This window comes from Hylobates moloch, unplaced genomic scaffold (assembly GCF_009828535.3).
Source record: "Hylobates moloch isolate HMO894 unplaced genomic scaffold, HMol_V3 SCAFFOLD_239, whole genome shotgun sequence".
NCBI lineage: Eukaryota > Metazoa > Chordata > Mammalia > Primates > Hylobatidae > Hylobates > Hylobates moloch.
In genome coordinates, this window is record NW_026652514.1 from 1 (window position 1) to 23,983 (window position 23,983).

The 23,983-nt window shown below is 43.9% G+C and overlaps 1 protein-coding gene across 1 annotated transcript in view; it reads left to right on the top strand.

The window, feature by feature from the left end:
- Positions 1-104: 104 nt before the first annotated feature.
- The window catches only part of LOC116464161 (sodium/glucose cotransporter 1-like), a gene marked incomplete at both ends in the record, with an annotated part of 36,847 nt that continues 12,968 nt past the window's right edge, over positions 105-23,983 (top strand). The window contains 5 exons of the mRNA XM_058434997.1: positions 105-176; positions 9,472-9,561; positions 17,586-17,690; positions 18,600-18,659; positions 19,129-19,233. Coding sequence (XP_058290980.1) covers positions 105-176; positions 9,472-9,561; positions 17,586-17,690; positions 18,600-18,659; positions 19,129-19,233 — 432 coding nt within the window. The remainder of the gene's footprint in view (positions 177-9,471; positions 9,562-17,585; positions 17,691-18,599; positions 18,660-19,128; positions 19,234-23,983) is intronic.

Below are 23,983 nucleotides of genomic sequence, written 5' to 3' on the forward strand. Positions count from 1 at the left end.
AGTGGAGTGGGTAGAAGAAGGTGCACGTATGGGGAGGTATGTCCTTTGGTTGGCAAGGCCACTCTTCTAGTTTTCGATTACATTTTTGACCCTTTCCTCCTCAGGCTATGTTTTCCACCAATCGTGGGACTGTTGGAGGCTTCTTCCTGGCAGGCCGAAGTATGGTGTGGTGGCCGGTAAGTTTTCTCTGAAATGTCATTTGCATAACTGCTTAACTGATACTCCCTTTAGGAACTCATTTTCTTCTTGGCTTTGGATGGTGGTGATTCTAGGATTCAAGGATCCCAATCAGATACTTGACAGTGAGTCTCATGCTCATCGGGTCTCCTGGGCACCCTTAATCTCTTGCAGTAAGGGAATAGCCTTTAAATAAATCACCCTTAGAGTCCTTCAATAAAATACAAAGTTGGTTCAAAGCCTGTCATTGGTCCATAAATCCATAACCAGAATATCAGTTCTCAAATGTGCTGGCCCAAGGAACATATCACAGGGGTCAGAGGCTCTCCACTGCTGACATCTCACTTGCCCTTTGCCCCTCCATCTGCCTTTATCCCAGTAGCTTTGTGCCATAGGAAGAGTGGGCAGCAGAGAAGCTTCTGGAAGAAGGAACAACTTGTATTGACCTGGGTTGATATACCTGAGACAGAGAGGGGTTGGGTTGTCACCCACAAGAAAAGTAGGAGAAAATCAGAGCTCATAAAGTCTGAAAACATATTGGATAGAGGAGACACTGTTTTTGGGCATTCCTGGGGTTTAGGGGGCTTTGAAAGGAGTGGTTATGACTTGAAACAGGTGAAGATTCAGAAACTCTGGAAACACACTCCGTTCCTGAAAACTGAATGAGGCCCAGAGAGAAAAACAGTTTGTGTGTTGGCTTGAGGATAGAAGCAAGGGACAATCAGAGGGAAGGAGCAAGGACTCCAGGATTGAAATTACAAGAAGAGTCAGCTTGCATAGGGATCCGGGCTGGGAGGTCCCCGGAAGCCTGAGTCATGCTTGAGGCAAGCCAAGGCAACTCATCTGAGTAACATGAAACCATGAAACTGTACCTTACGTAATTGTGGGCTGGTTGGTGGCCCAGGATTCCCTTTTTATGTGGCACTAGGGTTTGCCACGTTTCACTCACAGCTGTCTGTGTGGAGATGCGAGGGTAGGAAAGCTGTGAAGCTCAGGGGCTGAGCTTTGAAGGGGAATTCCCCACTCTTTGGATATTGGCAGCAGAAATTACACAGAGAAGTGAGGCCCCAGGTACACAGCCCCGTGAGAGACTCTTGTTTTGGAAGATAGTTTGATCACACCTACCAGGACTACTGGCAGAGCCAGCTCCATGGGAGCAGCTCCCTTAGATTTAGAAAGAAGTATTCCAAAGGGCAGGGAGTGGGAACTGCACAAGAAGCCACAGGATTTGGCTTGTTCCAGCTTTGGGCAAGCCATTAATTGCCCAATTAATGGGCAATTCATTAATCTCTGAGTCTCTGGAGTCTCCTCTATAATGTGGAGCTGATCAGATAAGGAATCTCAAAGGCTCTTCAAGGACTAAAATTCTAAGTTTCAGCTAGGCATGGTGACTCACACCTGCAATCTAGGCATTTTGGGAGGCAGAAGTGAGAGAATTGCTTGAGCCCAGCAGTTCAAGACCAGCCTGGGCAACATAGCAAGATCTTATCTCTACAGAAAAATTAAAAAATAGCTGGGCGTGGTGGTGTGCACCTGTAGTCCTAGCTACTTGGAAGGCTGAGGTGGGAGGATCGCTTGATCTGGGAAGGTCAAGGCTGCAGTGAGCCATGATTGCATTACTGCCTTCCAGCCTGGGGGACAGAGTGAGACCCTGTTTCAAACAACAACAACAACAACAACAAAAACCCAAAAAACAAAAACAACAACAACAACAAAAATCCCAAACCCAACAACAACAGAACAACAACAAAATAGTTGACAAACTTTTTCTGTAAAAGACCAGATAGTAAATATTTTTGGCTTCGCTGCTATGCAATCTCTGTCACAACTACTCCACTCTGCTGTTGTAACATAAAAACATCCAAGGAAAATGGATGAATGAATGGATGTGGCTGACTTTATTTGCAAAAATAGGTGGAGGGCCAGATTTGTTGTTTTGAGGACACACACACACAGTCTCAGAACAGAGCCTGGCACACATTAAACCCTCAGGTTTAGCTCTTATTCTTCTTTGCAATTGAAACCCTATTGAAGGACTGTCATATCACTTATCTGATTGAATCCTCAATGATCTAGTGAGGTAAGTAGAGTGAAGACGATGATTAATCCCATGGGTTGCCTACGTTTACACAAGATAATGACAGAGCTAAGACTTCCTCTGATCTTCTGGTTATTCAGGTCTCTTTCTCCTTGTCTTTTGAGATCGAAATTTATGAGGCCAATTGGTGTGGCCTAAAGATTGGTCTGAAAACCAAGAAATTATTTCATTTGGGGCCGACCAGAGACCCTGATGAAAATTTTCCCTGAAGAAAGAGGACAGGTTCTCAAACTTTTCAAGTCCTCTTGGGTAAAATATGTCTGATTTTATCTTTATGTTTCTAAAACCTAATGATCAGTTCAAAGTCCAGCCACTTATGATGTCACCAGGGGAGCCAAAGGGTGTCTTAGAAAAACCTGGTAGTCCCAATACATGGGTGGGGAGTTCATGAATTGGAGAGGAAGAGAGGGAACCAGGCAACTGGACATGGGAGAGGCAGGGATGCACTCCAGGAAGAAGTGAGAAGGAAAGATAAGTACTTGACTCTTCATAAGCCTGGGGGAAGAAATTCCTGCCTCTTCTGGCCCAGGTTCATTTGGCCCTCTCTTCTTGCTCTACTTGCTTTTTACCTGCATGTGCTCTTATTTATCCCAGTGCCCTGTGATGAGAGCTGGGCCTATGCTTTTCTTAATTGTTTTTAGGCCTCACAACACCAAGGCCTTGCACTGCAAGAAGGCACTTGACAAATATGGGCTGAATTAAAGAGAAAAGAAGGAGAAGAGGGACATGACCCCAAACCCTCATGCTGGTCCCCCTTGGTGGTGTCACCTGAGACCTGAGTCTATATTCTGGCCTCTGGTGCAGGGGCCACACAGTATAGACAGTGGTAAGAATTCAGGAGGTTAGGAGGGTGCAGGGTCTAAGTCAAAGCCTCCCTCCAGCAGTGCTCCAAATTTCTGTTTTTATGCACAGAGAAAAATTGTTGTTGTTTAGGCTCATGGCAGTAAAACTGGAAAAGCAAGTCCTAATCAGAGTTCCCAATTTCAGCCCACATTGGACTCCTTGGTAAAGTTCGGTGTGGTTATGTTTCCTCACTCTCAGGCCATCTGTTTTCTCAGTTTGAGTCGAGGTTTTGCAAAACTTGGCAGTTCCCCATTGGTATATTTTGGGTGGGAGCTTTTGGGTTATCAGAGCAGTGTCTGCTTTGCTCTCTCTTCTTCCTCCTCCTTATTTTTCCTCCCTTTTCTTCTCTTCCTATTACTCACTCTCCTTTTCCTATTCCTCCACCTTCTCTTCCTCCTTTTTATTCTCCTCCTCCTTCTCATCCTTTCCCTCCTTCCCTTTCTTCCTTCTCTTTCCCCTCTCTCTTCTCTTTTCCTCTTTCTCTCCCCTTCATCCTTCTCTCCCTTTTTTTGGTGGAACTACTTCCCTCCCATTCTTCATGGCTTAGTCTCTCCTCTGAGGAGCTTCCTGATTAATACACAGCCACTCACCACTCCATGTATTCTTGGTGTTTCTAGGCATCAATTGATTGATGTGTAACCAAGTCCCTGCCATCTAGTTAGTACCTAAGCACCTGGCTTCTCCTTTCTCACTGGCTGCCTTCCGAGAATTTTCTAACAGATTAGTGCTTCTGTAGACAGAGAAAAAAATTACTTTTTTTTGTAATCCGTATTTCTGGTTGGTAGAAGTCAGAAGAGGCAGAAAGGTGGTGAAACTATCAGTTAAAATGAATTCATTGTATTATTCATATTAGAAATATCTGGGATTAAATTAGTTAATACATGTCAATCTCTTAGGACACTATATAGTTAATGCTGTCTGAGGGATGCCTATCATGATTATCATCATTATAATTGTTTCTCGGCTGGGTGTGGTGGCTCACGCCAGTAATCCCAGCACTTTGGCAGGCCGAGGCAGGCAGATCGCCTGGATTGGGAGTTCGAGACCAGCCTGGCCAACATGATGAAACCCGTCTCTACTAAAATTACAAAAATTAGCTGGGCATGGTGGCAGGTGCCTGTAATCCTAGCTACTTGGGAGGCTGAGGTAGGAGAATCTCTTGAACCCGGGAGATGGAGGTTGCAGTGAGCTGAGATCGCACCATTGCACTCCAGCTTGGGCAACAGAGCAAGATTCCATCTAAAAAAAAATAAAATGAAATAGTAATTGTTTCTCATCTTCAGCTTCTCCTCCTTAAGCTGTGAATTGAGTCATTCATCTATTTATGTAGTATTATTTTCTCATTCCACAATTGCATGTTGATACCTACTATGTGTCAGATGCTATGTAGGTGCTGGTATATATCCGTGTGCATATGTGTGTGTATGTCCCTCACATTCTTACAAAATATATGTAAAATTATCAATAATAGTTAAGTGCTCAGAAGAAAGTGTATTTGAGTCAAGGGTGAGGTTCAGTGGGAGGGAGAAGGGTCTTCATTATTCAGCACAGGCTGAAAGAGGGCCTTTCTGAGGATTGAGTGTTCAGGTTGAGCCTTGAATGATCAGAAGGAGCCAGCCATGTGAAGATTCTGGGATGAGTAACCCAAGTGGAAGGAACAGAATGGCCAAAGGCCCTGATGTAGGAAGAAGCTTGGGATATTTGAAAAACTGAAAGGGGGCCAGTGTGGGGTACAGATGGTATATATATCTATTTATTTGAGACAGGGTCTCACTCTGTCGCCCAGTCTGGAGTGCGGTGGTGCAATCTTGGCTCACTGCAACCTCCACCTTCCAGGTTCAAGCAATTCTCCTGCCTCAGCCTCCCTAGTAGCTAGGATTATAGGCTTGTGCTACCAAGCCTGGCTAATTTTTTGTACTTTTAGTAGAGACGGGGTTTCACCATGTTGGCCAGGCTGGTCTTGAACTCCTGGCCTCATGTGATCTGCCCACCTTGGCCTCCCAAAGTGCTGGAATTACAGGTGTGAGCCACTGCACCCGGCCAAGATGGTATATTTAGATCAGGTGCTTTGAGTTAGTGACCCTGAATTGCTGATGATTCCAAAGATGGGCTCATCTCGATGAGAGGATGGATTGGTCTACAGCCTCCTTAACCTCTAAATGCCAATGGAAGACCTCACCTGCCTTTTGTGCCAAAAACTGGTGGGAAAATGTCAGTGGTTTCCTGATTTCTTGCCCCTTTGTTTCTTTGGGCAAGGAGAGAAGTTCATGAAGGTAATGAGTGAAAGAGGACCATTGTCCATGGGAATAGGAGTTGGCCGAGTAAATAGAGACTGTGATGACTCTGGAGGAAAGCCCATGCCTAAATATTTACTAGAGTTTCAGAAATAAAATATTCTGAATATAGGAGCTCCATCTGATTTTCTGTCCCAATCCAGGAAGTGTGATCCTTGAGATGGCAATGGTCCAAGATTAAATCTTTTCAAACTTCTTCTGTGAAAAGAAGGCTTACTAAGAGAGACACTAATCATGATTGAAGGCAAGTTCCTGAGAAGGTGAAGAAGGAATATGAAAACATGACACAGATGAGCACATGCCATTCCTGAGTTTACAGTGGGATGGGTAGGAGATTCTCACCCCACTGTGCCCCCTCAGGGACATTCAGAAGGGAATGTCCCAGGAAAAACCACAAAGTCAGTGTGTGCCACAGCCTCTCCCTGTGCCCCTGGGACTTGAGTCACCTTTGGCTATAAGACTTTGGGCAAGTCACTTCAATCTTCTGATCCTTATTCTCATCTGTAAATGAAGATCAGAATAATACCAACCTCACAGAACTGTAGTGGGCATTAAATAAGAAAAAGCAAATGAAATACATGGTCCAACCCTTGGCCCAAAGGTGGTGCTGTAAAAGTTAGCATTCTCCTCTCCCTTTCTTATTCTCCCAGGATGGGGCTCTCAAACTGTGGTACCCAGACCAGCAGCATCAGCAAGACCTGCACTCTTGTTAGAAATGCAAAATTTCTAGCCTCAAACCAGACCTACTGAATCACAAACGCTAGGAAATGGGGCCCGGTAATCTGCGTGTTTTTTGTTGTTGTTTGTTTGTTTGTCTTTTGAGACACAGTCTTGCTCCGTGGGAGTGCAGTGACGTGATCATAGCTCGCTATAGCCTTGATCTCCTGGGCTCAAACGATCCTCCCACCTTAGCTTCCTGAGTACCTGGGACTACAGGTGCGTGCCACCACGCCTGGCTAATTTTTTATTTTTAGTAGAGGTGAGGTCTCGCTATGTTTTGCAGCCTGGTCTCGAACTCCCGAGCTCCAGCAGTCTTCCCCCTTTGGCCTCCCAAAGTGCTGGGACTACAGGTGTGAGCCACCATGCCTGACCACTCTGTGTTTTAATAAGTCCTCCAGGTGATTCTGATTAGGGTTGCCGGATTTAGCAAATAAAAATACAGGATGCCCGGTTAAATCTGAATTTCAGGCAAACAATACATACTTTTCTGTCTTTTTATTATTATTATTATTATTTTTAGCATAAGTATGTCCCATGCAATATTTGGGACATACTTACACTACAAATGTATAATGAATATATTATCTGTGAATCTGCATATTCAAGATAGGCAGACTTAACTGTATATCTTGTATTCTGATTATGTTAAAGTTTAAGGACCACTATTGGAGGATATCCCAATGGAGGAGTCCAGCATAGCCTAGAGAAGGCATGGGGAAGAGGCCCTGGGATCTCCCGATATCCCTTAAAGAGAAGGACAAAGGCAAGGAACAGGAAGCCATCTCCAGAATTCTGGACATTCTGGGTCTTAGATGGTTCATTAACAAAGAAAAAGGTTTCCTGAAATTAGCTGAGTGCATTTTCCATTTGGGCTATGATGACCTTGTTTCCTCAAGGAGAAAATGATGACTCTGTTTCTTTCAGGAAATTCAGGGTGATCTATAAAAACATGGGCTGTGTAAAAGCATCAATATTTCTTCAGAATAGCATGTCTTTGTGGAGCAAAACTTTCTTAAATTTTGTCACATCATTAAAGTCCAGTAACACCCTTTAGGGTAGGCCAAAAAAGATTCTTATCCTTGGTTTACAGTGGAAGAGACTGAGGCTAAAAGCAGTAAAGTGACTGCCTCAAGGTCACATAGTTTGCTATGATGGAACCAAGATTAGAGCCAGGTTGGAAGGTTCACAGTGTGCTTTGAAGGAGGGGAGGAAAAGGATGTCCATGCCATTTAATTGTACTTTCAAGTATGACTATTGATACAGGATCCTTTTTAAAAATCCCCTGGCTGCCTCTGATTGTGAAGCCGGTTGTCCATTGCCCTGGGCAATTCTTTTCATCGTTTTTTGAGATATGATCTCACTCTGTTGCCCAAGCTGGAGTGCAGTGGCGTGATCACAGCTCATCAAAGCCTAGACCTCTTGGGCTCAAAGGATCCTCCTACCTCAGCCTCCCGAGTAGCTGGGACTATAGACAGTGCCACTGCACCCAGTTAATTTTTTATTTTTTTGTAGAAATGGGGTCTCACTATGTTGCCCAGGCAGGTCTCAAACTCCTAGATTCAAGTGATCCTCCTGCCATGGCCTCCCAAGGTGCTGGCATTACAGGCATAAGCTACTGCACCCAGTCCCCAGGACAATTCTTGATGCTTGGATTTGTGATCCTGAGTGTGCACATACTGCCTTACTGTCCTTAGGGTGTGAAAGTAAAGATAAAATTAATGTGTAAATGTGAATCACTTTCTTCCTCTGGGCTACAATTTTATTTTCACTGGAAAATAACAAGGTCAGCTGTAATCATTTCCAAGGTAATTCCAGCTCTAGCATCACATGAGCTGGGTTAAGATGTCAATTTTCTATTTCCAGGCACACAAAACATAACTGTAGTTAGCACTCAGTGACATTTTCACGTCTTTTTCTACATCCCCCCAAAAAACACATAACTTACATGCCTACTTTGCTTTCAGTCCTCAGGCTCTGCTAGTGAATCTGAGACAGCTCTGGAATTGTTGTTCCTTATTCTTAAAGATTTTAAAGGATTGCGTTCTGATTATAAAATTATACAAACCCCTTGTGAAAAAACTGGAAAAGTATTTTAAAAATGCACTCATTGTTTTGTCTTCCCAAGATAATCATTGTTAAATTTGGATATATTTATGTATACACAGGTACACACACACACACACACACACACACACACACACACACACCCCTACGCATATATTTAAACATTTTGGGGCTCCTATGGTATATAGGTTTGTATCTCCTCATGTCATAACAAATTCTTCAAAGCTATAATTTTAATGGCTGCACAACATTCCATCATATGGCTGGGTGCAGTGGCTCATGCCTATAATCCTAGCACTTTGGGAAGCCAAGCTGGGAGGAAAGCTTGAGGTCAGGAGTTCGAGACCAGCCTAGTCAATATAGCGAGATCCCATCTCTACAAAATTTTTTTTAAAATTCCATCATAAATATGAACTTGAATTTATCCAATTGTTTTTCTATTGTTGGGCCCTTACGTGGTTTCCAACATTCCTCTGTTGTAAGTGACATAGCAATGAACATACTGATGAAATCCTTATATCTAAGTCTTTGTCTGCATTTCTGATAATTTGCTTAAAACCGAGTCCTAAAAATAGGGTCATATAAGTGGAAGGAGAGAAACTTTTAAATGATTTTAATGTGCACCAACCAACAACTTTCCAGAAAAATGGTATCAATTTACATCTCTACCAGAAATATGTGGGAGAGCCTATTTACTTGCCAACACCAAGTATTTAACATTAAAAAAAGCCTATTTGATGGACTAACCTATAAGGTCAGTTCCCCTTATGGTCTTGTTCTTATGAACACTGAGCTTATGGGTTGCCAGACTGACATTTCACAGAGCCACTTCATAGTCTTCAGTATACCCTGCTGTTCTTATGGGCCCTGGGTAGGCCTGGCAGGCTAGGTTTATTGCCTCTTCTTCAGGAGAGAGTAGTCCTTGGCATGTCCCTGAGAAGAGTCTTGACTCCATGCCCCAGTGGGAACAAATGCAACTCTCAGACATTTGGTTGCTATGGTTTCTGTTGTTTCCCCAAGTGGAACATTCAAGGATTCGATATCACTTACTCACTGGGCAGACCTTTACTGAGTCCTTGCCATGTGCAAAGAATGTCCTCTGTTAAGTAGAAGCAGGACTGGATTGCAGAGAGCCTGGAGTGCCTGAAATTCCTCTTCTGAATTTCATGCCACAGCTGAGAGGCAGAAGTTACAGTGAGCCGAGATCATGCCACTGCACTCCTTGCCTGGGTGACAGAACAAGACTGTCTCAAAAGTGGGCTCTTTGAAGGCTAGAAGGTATTTGGGGCAGCAGACCTGTGTGGAAGCAGTTATCAAAGTGGGGATGTGACACACACCAGGAGAGGGGAACAGACAACACGTGAGGTAAGAGATTGGAGGGTGGAGATCGGCTCTGGATGGTGTCAGTGGAGAGGTGGGACTGGGCTTTATTTTGCAGATGAGGGAAGTGTTTTTTTTTTTTTTTTTTTTGAGACAGAGTCTCGCTCTGTTGCCCAGGCTGGAGTGCAGTGGCGCAATCTCGGCTCACTGCGAGCTCTGCCTCCTGGGTTCACGCCATTCTCCTGCCTCAGCCTCTCCGAGTAGCTGGGACTACAGGCGCCCGCCACCACGCCTGGCTAATTTTTTTGTATTTTTAGTAGAGACGGGGTTCCACAGTGGTCTCGATCTCCTGACCTCGTGATCCGCCCACCTCGGCCTCCCAAAGTGCTGGGATTACAAGCGTGAGCCACCGCGCCCGGCCGGAAGTGTTTTTATAGACAGAGCTTGATGAACAGGGCATTCCAGGAAAAGGAAAATGTTATAAACAAAAGCAGGAGGCAGGAAAGCACAGAGCACATCTTCGAAATTGAGCCAGTGTGGTTTTGCCAGAGTGGAGGGGACATGGCAGGGCATGGCAGGGCTGCTGAGATTGGAGAAGGTGGGACTGACTTTATTGCAGAGAGCCTGGAGTGCCTGTAATTCCTCTTCTGAATTTCATGCCACAGCTGAGAGGTTGAAAAGTGCTCTCTGGTCAACAACTTTTGTTGTCTGTGGTGGTTGAGATCACCTCTGAGAACTCTCACAATCCCATCTCTTGAGGAGATAAATTGTTTGTGGAATGATTTCCCACCAAGCTTTTGAGTGGCTTCAGTGGATTTCCAGTCGAAATATCTTTGCTTTCATAACTTTGCTGCGGCCTGATGGTATCCTGGAAGTCTTGATTCTACCAAGCCTTCCAGTTCTGGGGTCTCCCGGGTGAGATCAGTCAAAGTTTCTTTCACTCCATGTTCTATATGTTGGCATGTGGTTGAAGTGAAAATGCCGCCCACTGGGCAGCACAGATGCCATGGTAACATATATATATATATATATATATACACACACACACACACACATACACACACACACATATATATTTTTTAAAGTGGTACAACTTTTTAATTTAATTTAATTTTATTATTATTATACTTAAAGTTTTAGGGTACATGTGCACAATGTGCAGGTTTGTTACATATGTATCCATGTGCCATGTTGGTGTGCTGCACCCATTAACTCGTCATTTAGCATTAGGTATATCCCCTAATGCTGTCCCTCCCCCCCTCCCCCCCTTTTTTTTTTAAGAGATGGAACTTTGCTCTTGTTGCCCAGGCTGGAGTCCAATGGCGAGATCTCAGCTTACTGCAACCTCTGCCTCCCAGGCTCAAGAGATTCTCCTGCCTCAGCCTCCCGAGTAGCTGGGATTATGGGCACCTACCACCACATCCGGCTAATTTTTTTGTATTTTTAGTAGAGATGGGGTTTCACCATGTTGACCATATCTGGTCTCGAACTCCTGACCTCAGGTCATCTGTCTGGCTCATCCTCCCAAAGTGCTGGGATTACAGGTGTGAGCCACCGTGCCCAGTGGGTAACAGATCTTTAAAATTCTGGCAGTTAAGCAGGGGATTTTGGAGAGAGCCTCTTTCACTTTTTGTCCTCCAGATCTTAGCATTTTTTTGGGGGGACACGGTCTTATTCTGTCCCCCAGATTGCAGTGCAGCAGCATGATCGCACTCACTGCAACCTTGAATTACTGGGCTCAAGTGATCCTCCCACCTCAGCCTTCCAAGTAGCTAGGACTACAGGTACATGCCACCATGCCCAGCTAGTTTTTAATTTTTTTGCCTAGAGATGGGGTCTCGCTATGTTACCCAGGCTGGTCTTGAACTCTTGGCCTCAAGTGGTCCTCCCACCTCAACCTCCCAAAGTGTTGGTATTGCAGGCCTGAGACACCACACCACCAGGCCAGATTTTAGCATTCGAATTGTATAGTTACAGACTGCATTCCTGCTTCCAAAGAGCGGTGAAAACAAGTTTAAGGAGGAAACAGTGGCTTTCAATACACTCTAGGGCAGGCTTCTCAAACTTTGTTGGGCATAAGAATGACCCGGAGAGCTTATTACTCTGATTTCAATAGGTCTGGATGGGTCATTAAATAGAGTAACGCCTGTCTTTGGTTCGAGAGACAGATGCAATTCCTCTCAGCTTCTGACTTCTAACATTAATTGTCAGTAGCGGCTGGGTGCAGTGGCTCATGCCTGTAATCCCAGCACTTTGGGAGGCTGAGGCGGGCAGATCACCTGAGGTCAGGAGTTCAAGACCAGCCTAGCCAATATGGTCAAACCCTGTCTCTACTAAAATTAGCTGGGCATGCTGGCGTGCAGCTGTAGTCCCAGCTACTTGGGAGACTGAGTCAGGAGAATCGCTTGAGCCTGGGACGGGGAGGTTGCAGTGAGCTGAGATCATGTCAGTGCACTCCAGCCTGGGCGACAGAGCGAGACTCTGTCTAAGAAAAAAAAAAAAGTCAGTAGGGAGAAATGATTTTGCCTGATGTTTTTGGTTTAGGTAGTTTTCCCTTTAGAGGAGGCACAAGGGGGAAACATTAAATTTGTGCCAAACCCTGGAGAGACTGAAGTAAAAAGAATTTAAGTGACAGAGCCACTCTCTTGTTAAGGCAAACCAAATTGGTCTTTTCAGGAATCTAAATTGCAACGGGAGAAAAATCTATTCTTGCTGAATGTTCCAAATAACAGAGAGGCAGATTCTTTAATAGTGATGGTAATTAGAAGGACTGGCCCAGGTCCTCCATACTGCCAAGAACTCATGGCTGAGTGACAGGTTTCAAAGAGGATTTGAAGGTGGATGATGTTAAAATCTTACGGGAAGTCAAGAGGGGCACCTTGCTTCATTCTGGATGGCTCATGTTTGGAATGTTAAAACCTTACCGGAAGTCAAGAGGGGCAGCTTGTTTCATTCTAGATGGCTCATGTTTGGAATAGTCTATTCAGGTCTGAGGTCAACTTTGGGGACAGAGATGGGGCTCAGGGCAGCAGAGAACAACAATGGTGATGAGAATCAAGTCCGTTGTCGATGAGGAACAGACACATGAGAAGTCTGGGGAAAATTTAAGCAGGGAAACCATCCCTGTCCTCAGATATTGGAAGGGCTAACTTGTGGAAGAGAGATTTGACTTGTTCTGTTGCACTCTAAAGGATGGAAGTAGGACTGATGGGTAGACTTCAGCTCAAATGAAGAATGACTTTTTAACAACTAGAATTGTTCTACCACAGATTCAGCTGCACTGTGAGGTAGTGAGTTCGCTGTCACTGGGGTATGCATTAAGAACTGACCATCACTTGGAAGGTGTTGCAAAGGGCACTTAAGCTGTGGCATCCACAGACCCATTCCACTCTGAAAGATTCAATGATTGTTTAATTTTTACATACATCTCCCCTCCCACCAACCTTCCAGGATAGGACATCTAAGTAGTAAAATGTAATCATGAATTCCCTAAAATCAAAAGAATAAATAGCCTTTCTGCATTTTGTGATGTGACATTATGTTATTTTCCCGATTCCCATGCTCTCAGACCTGTTGGGTTTGGTCAGACTCAGTTCATCTTGCACAACAAGCAGCAAAAGTATCCACATACTTGTAATGGCCTTTCGAGTCCCATCAGAGGGTGAGGAGGGTTGGTAAAGTGGTTAGTGAGAGGTGAGGTCAAGTTGGGGAAATTTTAGATAAAGTCTGAAATCCTGAATTCACAGGAACACGGGGGAGAAATTCTAGAGAAGGACGTGATGATTCACGGCACTGGGTCACTCCCTGCATGGGAGTGGTGCCCATTCTCAAATGGGCATGAGCGTGGGTGAGGAGTGGACAGAGAAAATGTTTGGGAAATTGGCATGATGAACGCATTGTTTGTGAGTTCCAGCAACAGGAGGGGCAGCGTAAAAAGCTGGCAGGGGAGTACAGGTTATAAAACAATGGTGTCTGTCTTAGTTGGCTCAGGCTGCCACAACAAAATACCACAGACAGGGTGGCTTAAACAACAGAAATTAATTTTCTCATAGTTCTAGAAGTCAAAAATCGAGGTGTCTTCAAGGTTGGCTTCAGGGGAGTCCTCTCTTCCTGGCTTGTAGATGGCTGCCTTTTTGCCGTGTCCTCATATATGGCCTCTTTACTGTGCATGTATAGGAGGAGAGAGAGAAAGAGATTTCTGGTGTCTCTTCTTATAAGGACACCAATCCTATCAGATTGGGGCCCCACCCTTATGAGCTCATTTAACCTTATTATCTCCCTAAAAGCCCTATCTCCAAATACCATCACCTTGGGGGTTGAGGCTTTAACATATGAATTTTGCAGAGAGGACACAATTCTGTCTATAACAGTATCCATTGTAGCTCTTGCTAAGTGTCTTTGAGGGTGAAGTAATTATCCTCTTGGGAGGAGAAAGGAGGGAAAGGACAGTGATTGAGAATCAGCTGTGTCAGTCACAACTGGTTCATAATTTCATTTGACTCCTGCACCAACCTTGCCACGAGAGAAGATGGAGGCTTGCAGATGTTCTAATCACCCAGATAGTAAGAGGTCAAGAAAACATTCGAACTTGAGTTGTAAAGCTCATGCTGTCTTTGCACTTGAGGGAACTTTACCTTGAAACCTTGCTATATTCCTAAGACTATTTTTAGGCCTGTAGCTGTCAGGAAGACCACTTGACAGGCCATTTTGGGTGTCCAGGAGAGTCTCTGAAAAGGTCAATGTTATGATCAGAGTTGTGCTTTGGGGAGGTTGCTTGGCCATGTGGGTGGGTGGGGAGGTGACTGATGGAAAGGAGAGAATAGAGATCCTCTAGCAGCCCGTTACTTGGTCCTGTTGAGAGACAGTGACAGGCAGCACAAGAGCCATCAAGAAAGAGCTAAGTGGCCATAATATTGTGAAGGCAGAGTCAGAGTTTTGGTAAATGATTAAGTGTAGGTCATGGGGTAAAGAGAGGGAGTCCAGAATGAGGAAGGTTGTTTCCCTAATAGAAATGAACAGAACCTGGGCTCAGGACATTCTGGTACCCCAAGCTCTCCTGGCCTCATTCCACTCTCTTCTCAGATAGTGAGTGGGGACTTCAAGACAGCCTGACATTGCTTAAAGTACAATGTCCCTGTTTGGGAGAGAGATTGGAGAGGACTTTTTGAACTTATGACTCATCTAATGCAGTTAATAATTTCTGGTAATTATGTCCTTAATAGTACAGCATTAGGCTTAATTATTTATCAAGCAAGAGGTGATAAATGAAAAGATAGTGGGTCAGGGCAGGTAGGCCACTTGCAGAATGAAACTTTTGATTCAAAGTGGACTGTTAGGCCAGGTAGGGTGGCTCGCATCTGTAATCCGAGCATTTTGGGAGGCCAAGGCGGATGGATTGCTTGAGACGAGGAGTTCAAGACCAGCCTGGGCAACATGGCAAACCCCCGTCTCTACAAAAAATACAAAAATTAGTCGGTGTGCGCCTGTAGTCCCAGCTACTTGGGAGACTGAGGCTGGAGGATCACTTGAGCCTGGGAGGCAGAGGTTGCAGTGAGCTGAGATGCACCACTGCACTCCAGCCTGGGTGACAGGAATAAAACCCTGTCTCAGAAAAAAAGAAAAAAGTGGACTGTTATCCCCCTCAAGCTTTGAGCAGAAGGAGGTAGATGTCTCTAAGCAACCTGCCTTCCGCTAGGTTCCCCTTCTTAATGAATGGCGTCCACCCAGTTACTCAAGTCCCAAATCTAGGAGTTACCTTTGATTATTCTGTCCCACATTTCCCACATCTAACCTATCAACAGAGCCCACCAACTTTGTTTCTAAAACATAATTCCTAATCTCTACGCTTGCCTTTGTCTCAACTGTTGTCACCCCAGTCCAAGCCACTGTCCTCTCTCACCTAAGCCAGGGATAGTCTCCCACCTGGTTGTTCTGTTTTCTCCTTTGCCCCCAACACTGCAATCTGTACACAACTTAGAGCAATTTAAAAAAGCATATTAGGTCCTGTCCCTCTCCTGCTTAAAATCCTCCAGTGGCATCCCATCTCACTTAGAATAAAACTAACGTTTTTTTTGAGTCAGGGTCTCACTCTGTCACTTCAGCTGGAGTGCAGTGGCACGATCATAGTTCATTGAAGCCTGCAAGTCCTAGGCTCAATTGGTCCTCCCTCCTCAGCCTCCTAAGTAGGTAGTACTACAGGCACGCACCACCATGCCCAGCTAAGTTTTTACATTTTTTTTGTAGTAGCAGGGTCTCACTATGTTGCCCAGGCTGGCCTCCAACTCCTGGTCTGAAGCAATCCTCCTGCTTCAGCCTCCTAAAGTACTGGGATTAGAAGCATGAGCCACCACACCCAGCCTAAATGGCTCTATTTTAAAATATTAAGATCACAAATCATTATCATATATCCACCTTCTTTTTGCTTCTCAACTATGCATACCTTTCCCACTTGTGGGGTGTCAGGGGGTCTTTGCTTAGGTGGAATGATATTCCTGTGGTCTCTGAATGATTAACTTTTTTGTCATTCAGATCTCAGCTTAAATGTCTGAATTATAATAGTAATTCCTTAATATTAGAGAAAGTCCATAGAGTGACCTTCTCAGACTCTTCAATCTAATCATTCTATCACACCCTCTATTCTCTTCATAGCATTTACCACTCTCTGATCCTTGTTTTTGTTGTTTATTTATTTATGTTTACAGTATTTGAATATAAGCTTCTTGAGAGTAGGGATTTTGTCTGTGTTATTCACAGCTGTTATTAGTGCTTGACACATGTAGTAGATGCTAAGTTAATATTTGTTGAGCAAATGTATTAATGCACCTGCACCAACCACTGTCTCCTCATTGTCATTCTGAGAACTTTTTCTGGCTAAGCCTTCAGAAATCCCCCTCTCCCCTGATTTAATATTTGACACTAAGCACCAGCTGCCTTATACTAGGAATAGGGGCTGGTATAGTTAGAACAGTTTCTTGGCATAATCTGTCTTTTGGGGAAATAAGCGTTTTGTTCCAGGTTTGGACCATCTTTGGCACATTAGATAAATAACTACAAGCCACTCTCCATCTGCTTAGCAAGAATGGGGATAATTACACTTGTTTGGTTCTTATCAAATGCTGCTGTACCTTCTCCTCTTGGATACGGAAGGACTTTAGAACTTTCTGGAGTTCTTTTTGGCCTCAAATGCAATTGAATGGCTGACACAGTATTATGATTGGTTAGTGCGAGATCCCTCCCTTGCTTTACCTGATATTTTCTTTTTTTGTCTCCCATTCACAGTCCTATTCTCCTTTCCCCTTCCAGTCTTCCACTCTTGGGTATTTGATATATGTGCTTCCAATCTGTCTTCTATAATCTATATTTAGACGTGTGTGTCTTTGAAAAATGCAGTGTTTTGTGCATGTGTCCATGTGGGTCCCTAGAACCTTTGTAAAAAATATCAATATTATATGATCTAGAGAATTATTATTATTATTAATATCATCTCTTGTTACTTGGGAGTTCATGGAGTCACATAATTTAATAGCTAGGAATCACTTGCAAATCATCAGCTCCATGCCCCTCCTCATTTGACCAGGTGGCTAAGGTCCAGAGGCTTCCTTTGAAATGATTTCTTTCAAGAAAATTGTCAGTGTTTACTGAGAGCCTGTATTGGGCAAGACCCTAAGCCACCAGGCATGCTGGGAGATATGGAGATCAAGGGCTCATGCTCCTACGCACACAGCCTTGAAGGAGATTTTTAGGGAGGCCTGGTGGCTGTGGGACTTCCCATATCTTCTTCAGGATTGGACATGGGGCCCACAAAAGACTCACAGATGATCCGGTTTTGGGATACATCCCACTGCTCCTTCTCCAATCCTCTCCTTTTCATCTTTACTATTTTCCAAGTTTCCACATCTGCCTTCTGAACCAGCTGTCCCTGATGATTCCAGCACAGTTGTGCTCCCAGCCCGCCTCTGCTCTTTCTTGTCCTTCTCTTGGCTGACATGTCTCCTCTCTCTTTGACCCACTCTGAGTGTCCTGGTGGAGCACAGAGCCCTCACCCACCTGACTTTCTTTTGCGTTTCCAGATTGGAGCCTCCCTCTTTGCTAGTAACATTGGAAGTGGCCACTTTGTGGGGCTGGCTGGGACCGGAGCAGCTTCAGGCATCGTGATTGGAGGCTTTGAATGGAATGTGAGTAACACTGCAGCCATGGTGCACTGGAGCTGGAAGGAGCCTTAGCAGTCAACCAGTTCAATCTATGCTCAGAGGAGCTGAAGGTGTTAGGGAACCCTTCAGGGTCACCCCAGGGTGCAGACAGAGGAGAGGCATGACTTCAGGAGCCTCAGGGCCCTGCTCCCCTTCCACCAGAGTAGCATGAGAAAACCACTGGTATGACTAGTGGTTTTTCTGTTTTCCCTTCATGTTAAAAAGCCAAGGCCCTTCTGGCCATGTTTGAGGTTTGGAAATGCTTACCACCAGATTTCCATTATTATTATTATTTTTTTATTATTTTATCTTTAGAGACAGGGTCTTGCTCCATTGCTCAGGCTGGAGTGCAGTGGTGCAATCATAGCCTACTGCAGCCTCAAACTCCTGGGCTCAAGCGATGTTCCCACCTCACTCTCCCAAGTAGCTGGGACTACAGGCATGTGCCACCATGTTTGGTGAATTTTTTAATTTTTTGTAGAAGCAGGGCCTCACTATGTTGCCCAGGCTGGTCTTGAACTCCTGGCCTCTAATAATAATGGTAGTAGTAATAAGAAATGTAATTATTTATTATTACTATTATTGTTATTATTAAAGCTGTCTAAGTGGCATTTTACTCTGTGTAAACCAGGGAAGAGGTGAAGGAGAACCCAGTGCTCTAGCTGTGGCCCAGTGCTGTGATGTTGATGAGCTGCCTCCTGGGCTCCTCTCTGCTGTTTTCTAGCTGCTATTTCCATGGGCCAGTTAGGCAGCCAAGGCCTCCTCCAGTCTCTAATGGCTTTTTAGGGGAGAACATGCTGGGTAATTTTTCTGCAGCAGCTGAGGGACCCTTCAGGTGGCAGGGATGGACTAAGGTTCCTCCTAATTTGTGTCCACCTTTTGTGTTCATTTCAGGCCCTGGTTTTGGTGGTTGTGCTGGGCTGGCTGTTTGTCCCCATCTATATTAAGGCTGGGGTAAGTATCTGCTCTGTTATTTCATTTGCTGCTGGCAAATGTATCTGTCAGCTTGGTCTTCCTAGAGGGCAGAGGAGACATTATGGGATAAATGGCAGAAAAATCTGTGGATTGGCTTTCACTCCCAGGTTATGAAATTCCCAACTGTCTGCAATGGCATTATATGTATATATTCCTCCTCCTCCTCCAGGGCAAGGGTCTGGCTTCTTAGTGATGCCCAGTGACAGGTTTATTGGGCTGGGATAACACCTAGCTACTCCTACAGTGGTAGGGCATATGGGATTAAAATGAGCAAATGGCTGGAGGTCAGGGGCCATCTGGCCACCTCACAGACTTCTCTGGCCAGCAAAGGTTATGAATCCTTGACCACACTTCTGTGGCTCTGATATCAGGATGGTGTCACTGTTCTGTCTGCTCTGGGCCCTCTGGTCACTGTGGCTGGCAGTGACCTCCCTCGCACCCCACGCAGGTGGTGACGATGCCAGAGTACCTGCGGAAGCGGTTTGGAGGCCAGCGGATCCAGGTCTACCTTTCCCTTCTGTCCCTGCTGCTCTACATTTTCACCAAGATCTCGGTGAGTCCACTGCCCTGGGGAGCTGGGCTGTCTCAGAGGCTGCCACTCTCTTTCCTCATCACATGCTGCCCACCAAGAGGCGGCTATATACATTTCTATTAACTTGGCCCCTTAAGCCTTCTTGCTCCTTGGAGTAAAGTCCTATTTCTGCATCGAGGAGCCATTGGAATTCAATGGAAATCTGTCCTCCACTGTGGTGCAGGTTGAAAACACAAACAGGTTTGTGAAGGTTCAGGGAAAGCAGTTCTTAATAGAAGATTAAAAGGGAGTTAGGGATGGAACTCCCTATGACCCAGCAATCTCACTACTGGGTATATATGCAAAAGAATTGAAATTGATATATAGAAGAGGTATCTGCACTCCCATGTTCATTGCAGCACTATTCACAATAGCCAAGATATAGAATCAACGTAACTTCCATTAATGGATGAATGGATAAAGAATACATGGTATATATACACAATGGAATACCACTCAGCCTTAAAAAAGAAGGAAATGCTGTCATTTGTTGTGAACATACTGTCCATGTTCATAACACGGATGAACCTGAAGAACATTATGTTAAGTGAAATAGGTCAGGCACAGAAAGACAAATACAGCATGATCTCACTTGTGTGTGGAATCTAAAAAAATTAACTCAGAAGTGGAGAGTAGAATGGTGGTTACCAGGGTCTGGGGGTGAGGGGGTGAGGAGTTGGGGAGATGTTGGTCAAAGGATACAAAATTTCAGTTAGATAGGAGGAGTAAGTTCAAGAGATCTATTGTACAACATGGTGACTACAGCTAATAACAATGTGTTTTGAAAATCAGAGAAAGATTTTAGCTAGGCTTACTAGTGTGTGCCTGTAATCCCAGCAACTCAGGAGGCTGAGATGGGAGCCCCAGGGGTTTGAGGCCACCCTGGGCAATGTAGTGAGACCCTGCCTCTTAAAAAAAAAAAGATTTTTAAGTGTTTTCACCACAAAAAAGGGAAGTATTTGTTTGAGGTAATGTATATGTTAATTAGCTCAACTGAGCCATCCCATAATATATAGTTTAAAATATCATGTAGTACATGATAAATATATACAATTTTTATTTGTCAATTTAAAAAAGGGAGGAGTTAGGGATATCTAGGGGTTGGCCCCAACTTTAGAGACAGGCATGGGCCTTTGTGCCCTGCCAGGGTAAAATCTGACTCTATGTTACATTTCTCACGCACTTAAACACAAGCAGCCAGTGCCAACTCTGGAAGGCACTGCTGAGATTCTGTCTTTTCTGGACAGAGAAGTGAAAACCCTGGAGTTTGAACGAACTTCTCCTGAATCAGGAGTAGAATCCAGGTCTCCGATTCTCAATTCACTGTCCTTTTCCCTGCACAAGGCTCCTGCTTTTTCTCGGAATCAGCTCTGTGGGCCTTTAATTGCTAATTCTCTGGGGGATTTTTACTCTCTCTGAACCCAACCACTGGGGCTGCCCCTATACCATTTAGCCTGCTGTCCGTGCCAACCTGGAGCTGTGGGTCCACCTTGCAGAGCTGAGATTTCTCAAGGATTGGAGGGCCACTCGGGTACCTTTGAAAGCTGGGCAGAGCTCTTGGCTGACCTACTGGAGCAAACATTGTGTTTCTTCCACTCCCTCCCTCCCTCCCTCCTTCCTTCTTCTTCCTTCTTCTTCTTCCTTCTTCCTTCTACTTTCTTTGTCTTCCTTTTTGTGAGATAGGGTCTTGCTGTATTACCCAGACTGCCAGACTGGCGCGCGTGGCAAGATCATAGTTCAGTGCAGCCTCTACCTCCTGGGCTCAAGCGATCCTTCCACCTCAGCCTCTTGTGTAGCTGGGGCTACAGGTGTGTTCCACCATGCCCAGATAATTAAAAAATTCTTTTGTAGAGACAGGGCCTCGCTATGTTGCCCAGGCTGGTCTCAAACTCCTGGACTCAAGCAATTCTTCTGCCTCAGCCACCTAAAGTGTTGGAATTATAGGCATGAGCCACTGCGCCCGGCCTTGTGTTCCTTCTTTACTTCACTTTTTCTTCCTTGAAAGTGTTCAGGTCAATTCCTCTTGATTGTGAAATAAAACAAAGCAACAACAAAAAAACACAAAAAAATCAGGCAACCACTAAACTTCTGAGATATCTTTCTGACAGCCCAAAAGATGGTAGGAAGAGAAAAGTTTGCTTATAGATTTTAGTGCGCATTTTTTTCTGTCCCCAAGGTGACTGTCAGTCTGATAAAGGTTAAAGCGATGGTATAAAATGAAAAGAAAAGAAAATGTAAATGATAAGGAATAAGAGAAAGAAAATAGGACTTTGGTAAGAAAACTACCTTGGAGAATAATTGAAGGAGCTGGCTCCTAGTCTGTTCCCCTGCCCACTAGCTGGTGACCTGGGATAAATGTCATAAAAGCTCTTTAGAGCTTAGCTTCTTTATGAGTAAGATGCGGATAATAATTCCTGCCTTGCCTAGATCACTGGGTGTTGGTGAGCATCCAGTGAATTTATTTGAAAACACAAAGTGTTCTTGAAATGTAAGATATAATGATAATGAGGCCGGGTGCAGTGGCTCACGCCTGTAATCCCAGCACTTTGGGAGGCTGAGGCATGAGGATTGCGTGAGACCAGGAGTTTAAGATCAGCCTGGGCAACATGGCGAGACCCTGTATCTACAAAAAATAAAAAATATTAGCCAGGTATGGTGGTGTGCACCTGTTTTCACAGTTACTCAGGAGGCTGAGGCGGGAGGATCACTTGATCCCAGGAATTCAAGGTTGTGAGCTATGATCGCACCACTGCACTCCAGCCTGGGTGACACAGTGAGATCCTGTCGCTAAATAAATAAATGAATGAAGATATAATGATAATGAACATGGTTAATTGAGAACCTTCAGCACTCTCTGCAAGAAGCTTTCTGGGTTGCAGTAGGGCGGAGAGAGAGAGGTGGTGTTTTTTGAGATCACATAGGGAGTAGCTCCAGCTTTTCCCCTTAGCCAGCAGTTGCAAAGTGCTCACCGCTCTATCAAAAGGGTTGTCTCATTGCCTATGATCACTTTTTGTCTCTCTTGTTGTTCTCCCCTATCCAGCACCAAAGGCGAAATTGGTCCAATCTCAGTATCTTGCAAAAGATCTGCCCTGGGTGAGATGTGAGTTGGGTTGGATCTGAATTGAGCCATCTACTTTAGCTAGGTAGGGTTCTGAAAATACAGTTGCTAGTGTTTCTATTTTCCTGATTACTTAAAGTTGAGACAACAGCAACATTAAATAACATTTGCAATTTTTTTATTATGGAAAATTTCAAACATACGTAAGCAAAGATAGAATAGGATAACAAGCACTCACGGACCTAACACTGATCACTTAGCTTTAATAATTATCAACGTTTTGCCATTTTTGGTTCATCTATCCTCTTCCAATTTTTTTCCCAGCAGTATTTTATTTTATTTTATTTTATTTTTTCCAACGTTTATTTTAGGATCAGGGTACATGTACAGGTTATATGGTTAAATCGCATGTCATGGGAGTTTGGTGTACAGATTATTTTGTCACCCAGGTAATAAGTATAATACCGATAGTTTTTGTTCCTCAGCCTTCTCCCATCCTCCACCCTCAAGTACGCCCCAGTGTCTATTGTTCCCTTCTTTGTGTCCATGTGTACTCAGTGTTTAGGTCTCACTTATAAGTGAGAAAACACGCAGTACTTGGTTTTCTGTTCCTGCATTAATTCAATTAGTATAATGGCTTCCAGCTCCATCCATGTTGCTGCAAAGGATGTAATCTCATTCTTTTTTATGGCTGCATAGTATTACGGTGTATATGTGCCACATTTTCTTTATTCAGTCCACCACTGATGGGCATTTAGGTTGATTTCATATCTTTACTACTGTGAATAATGCTCAGCAGTATTTTAAATCAAATCTCAGATCCCATGTGATTTCACTGTAAATTCTTCAGAATGTACCTTTGACTTTTAAAAAATATAACCATTGTGCTATTATCATATTTAACAAAATTTACAGTAATTTCTTAATTTAGGTAGTTTAATACCTGGCCCATATCAAGATTTTCCTAATAGTCTCAAAAATGTTTTCTTACAGTTAGTTTGTTTGAATCAGGATCTGAACAAAGTCTAGATGACATTGCATTTGGTTCTTTCTTTAAAGGAAATATACATGTGTAGGTCTTCAGCCTACTACAGTTATTTTTCCCTTTTACATTATTACCTTTCTGTCCTGGCCTACATGAATAAACAATTTTTTATTGGGTTATATGTCTATTTGTTGTTCAGTTGTAAAAATTCTTTAGATATTCTGGATGCTAGACCCTTATCAGATATATGACTTGCAAAATGTTTTTCCCCATCCTGTAGGTTGTTTTTTCACTTTCTTGATAATGTCCTCTGATGCACAAAGTTTTGAAATCTTGGTGAAGTTCAATTTATCGACTTATCTCTTGTTGCTTATGCTTTTGGTGTCATTTCTAAGAATCCATTGCCAAATCCAAGGTCATGAAAATGTACCCCCTTGTTTTCTCCTTAGAGTTTCATAATTTTAGTGCTTATATTTAGGGCTTTGATCCATTGTGAGTTAATTTATGTATATGGTATGGCCATGTGCCACCATGCCCAACTTCATTCTTTCACATGTGGATATCCAGTTCTCTCAGCACCATGTTTTGAAGAAATGATTGTTTTCCCACTGAATGGTCTTGCACGTAAGTTTTTACTGAACTTGGTGAAAACATGCTCTTGCTGATAATGCTGTTAAGGTTTTGTCTTG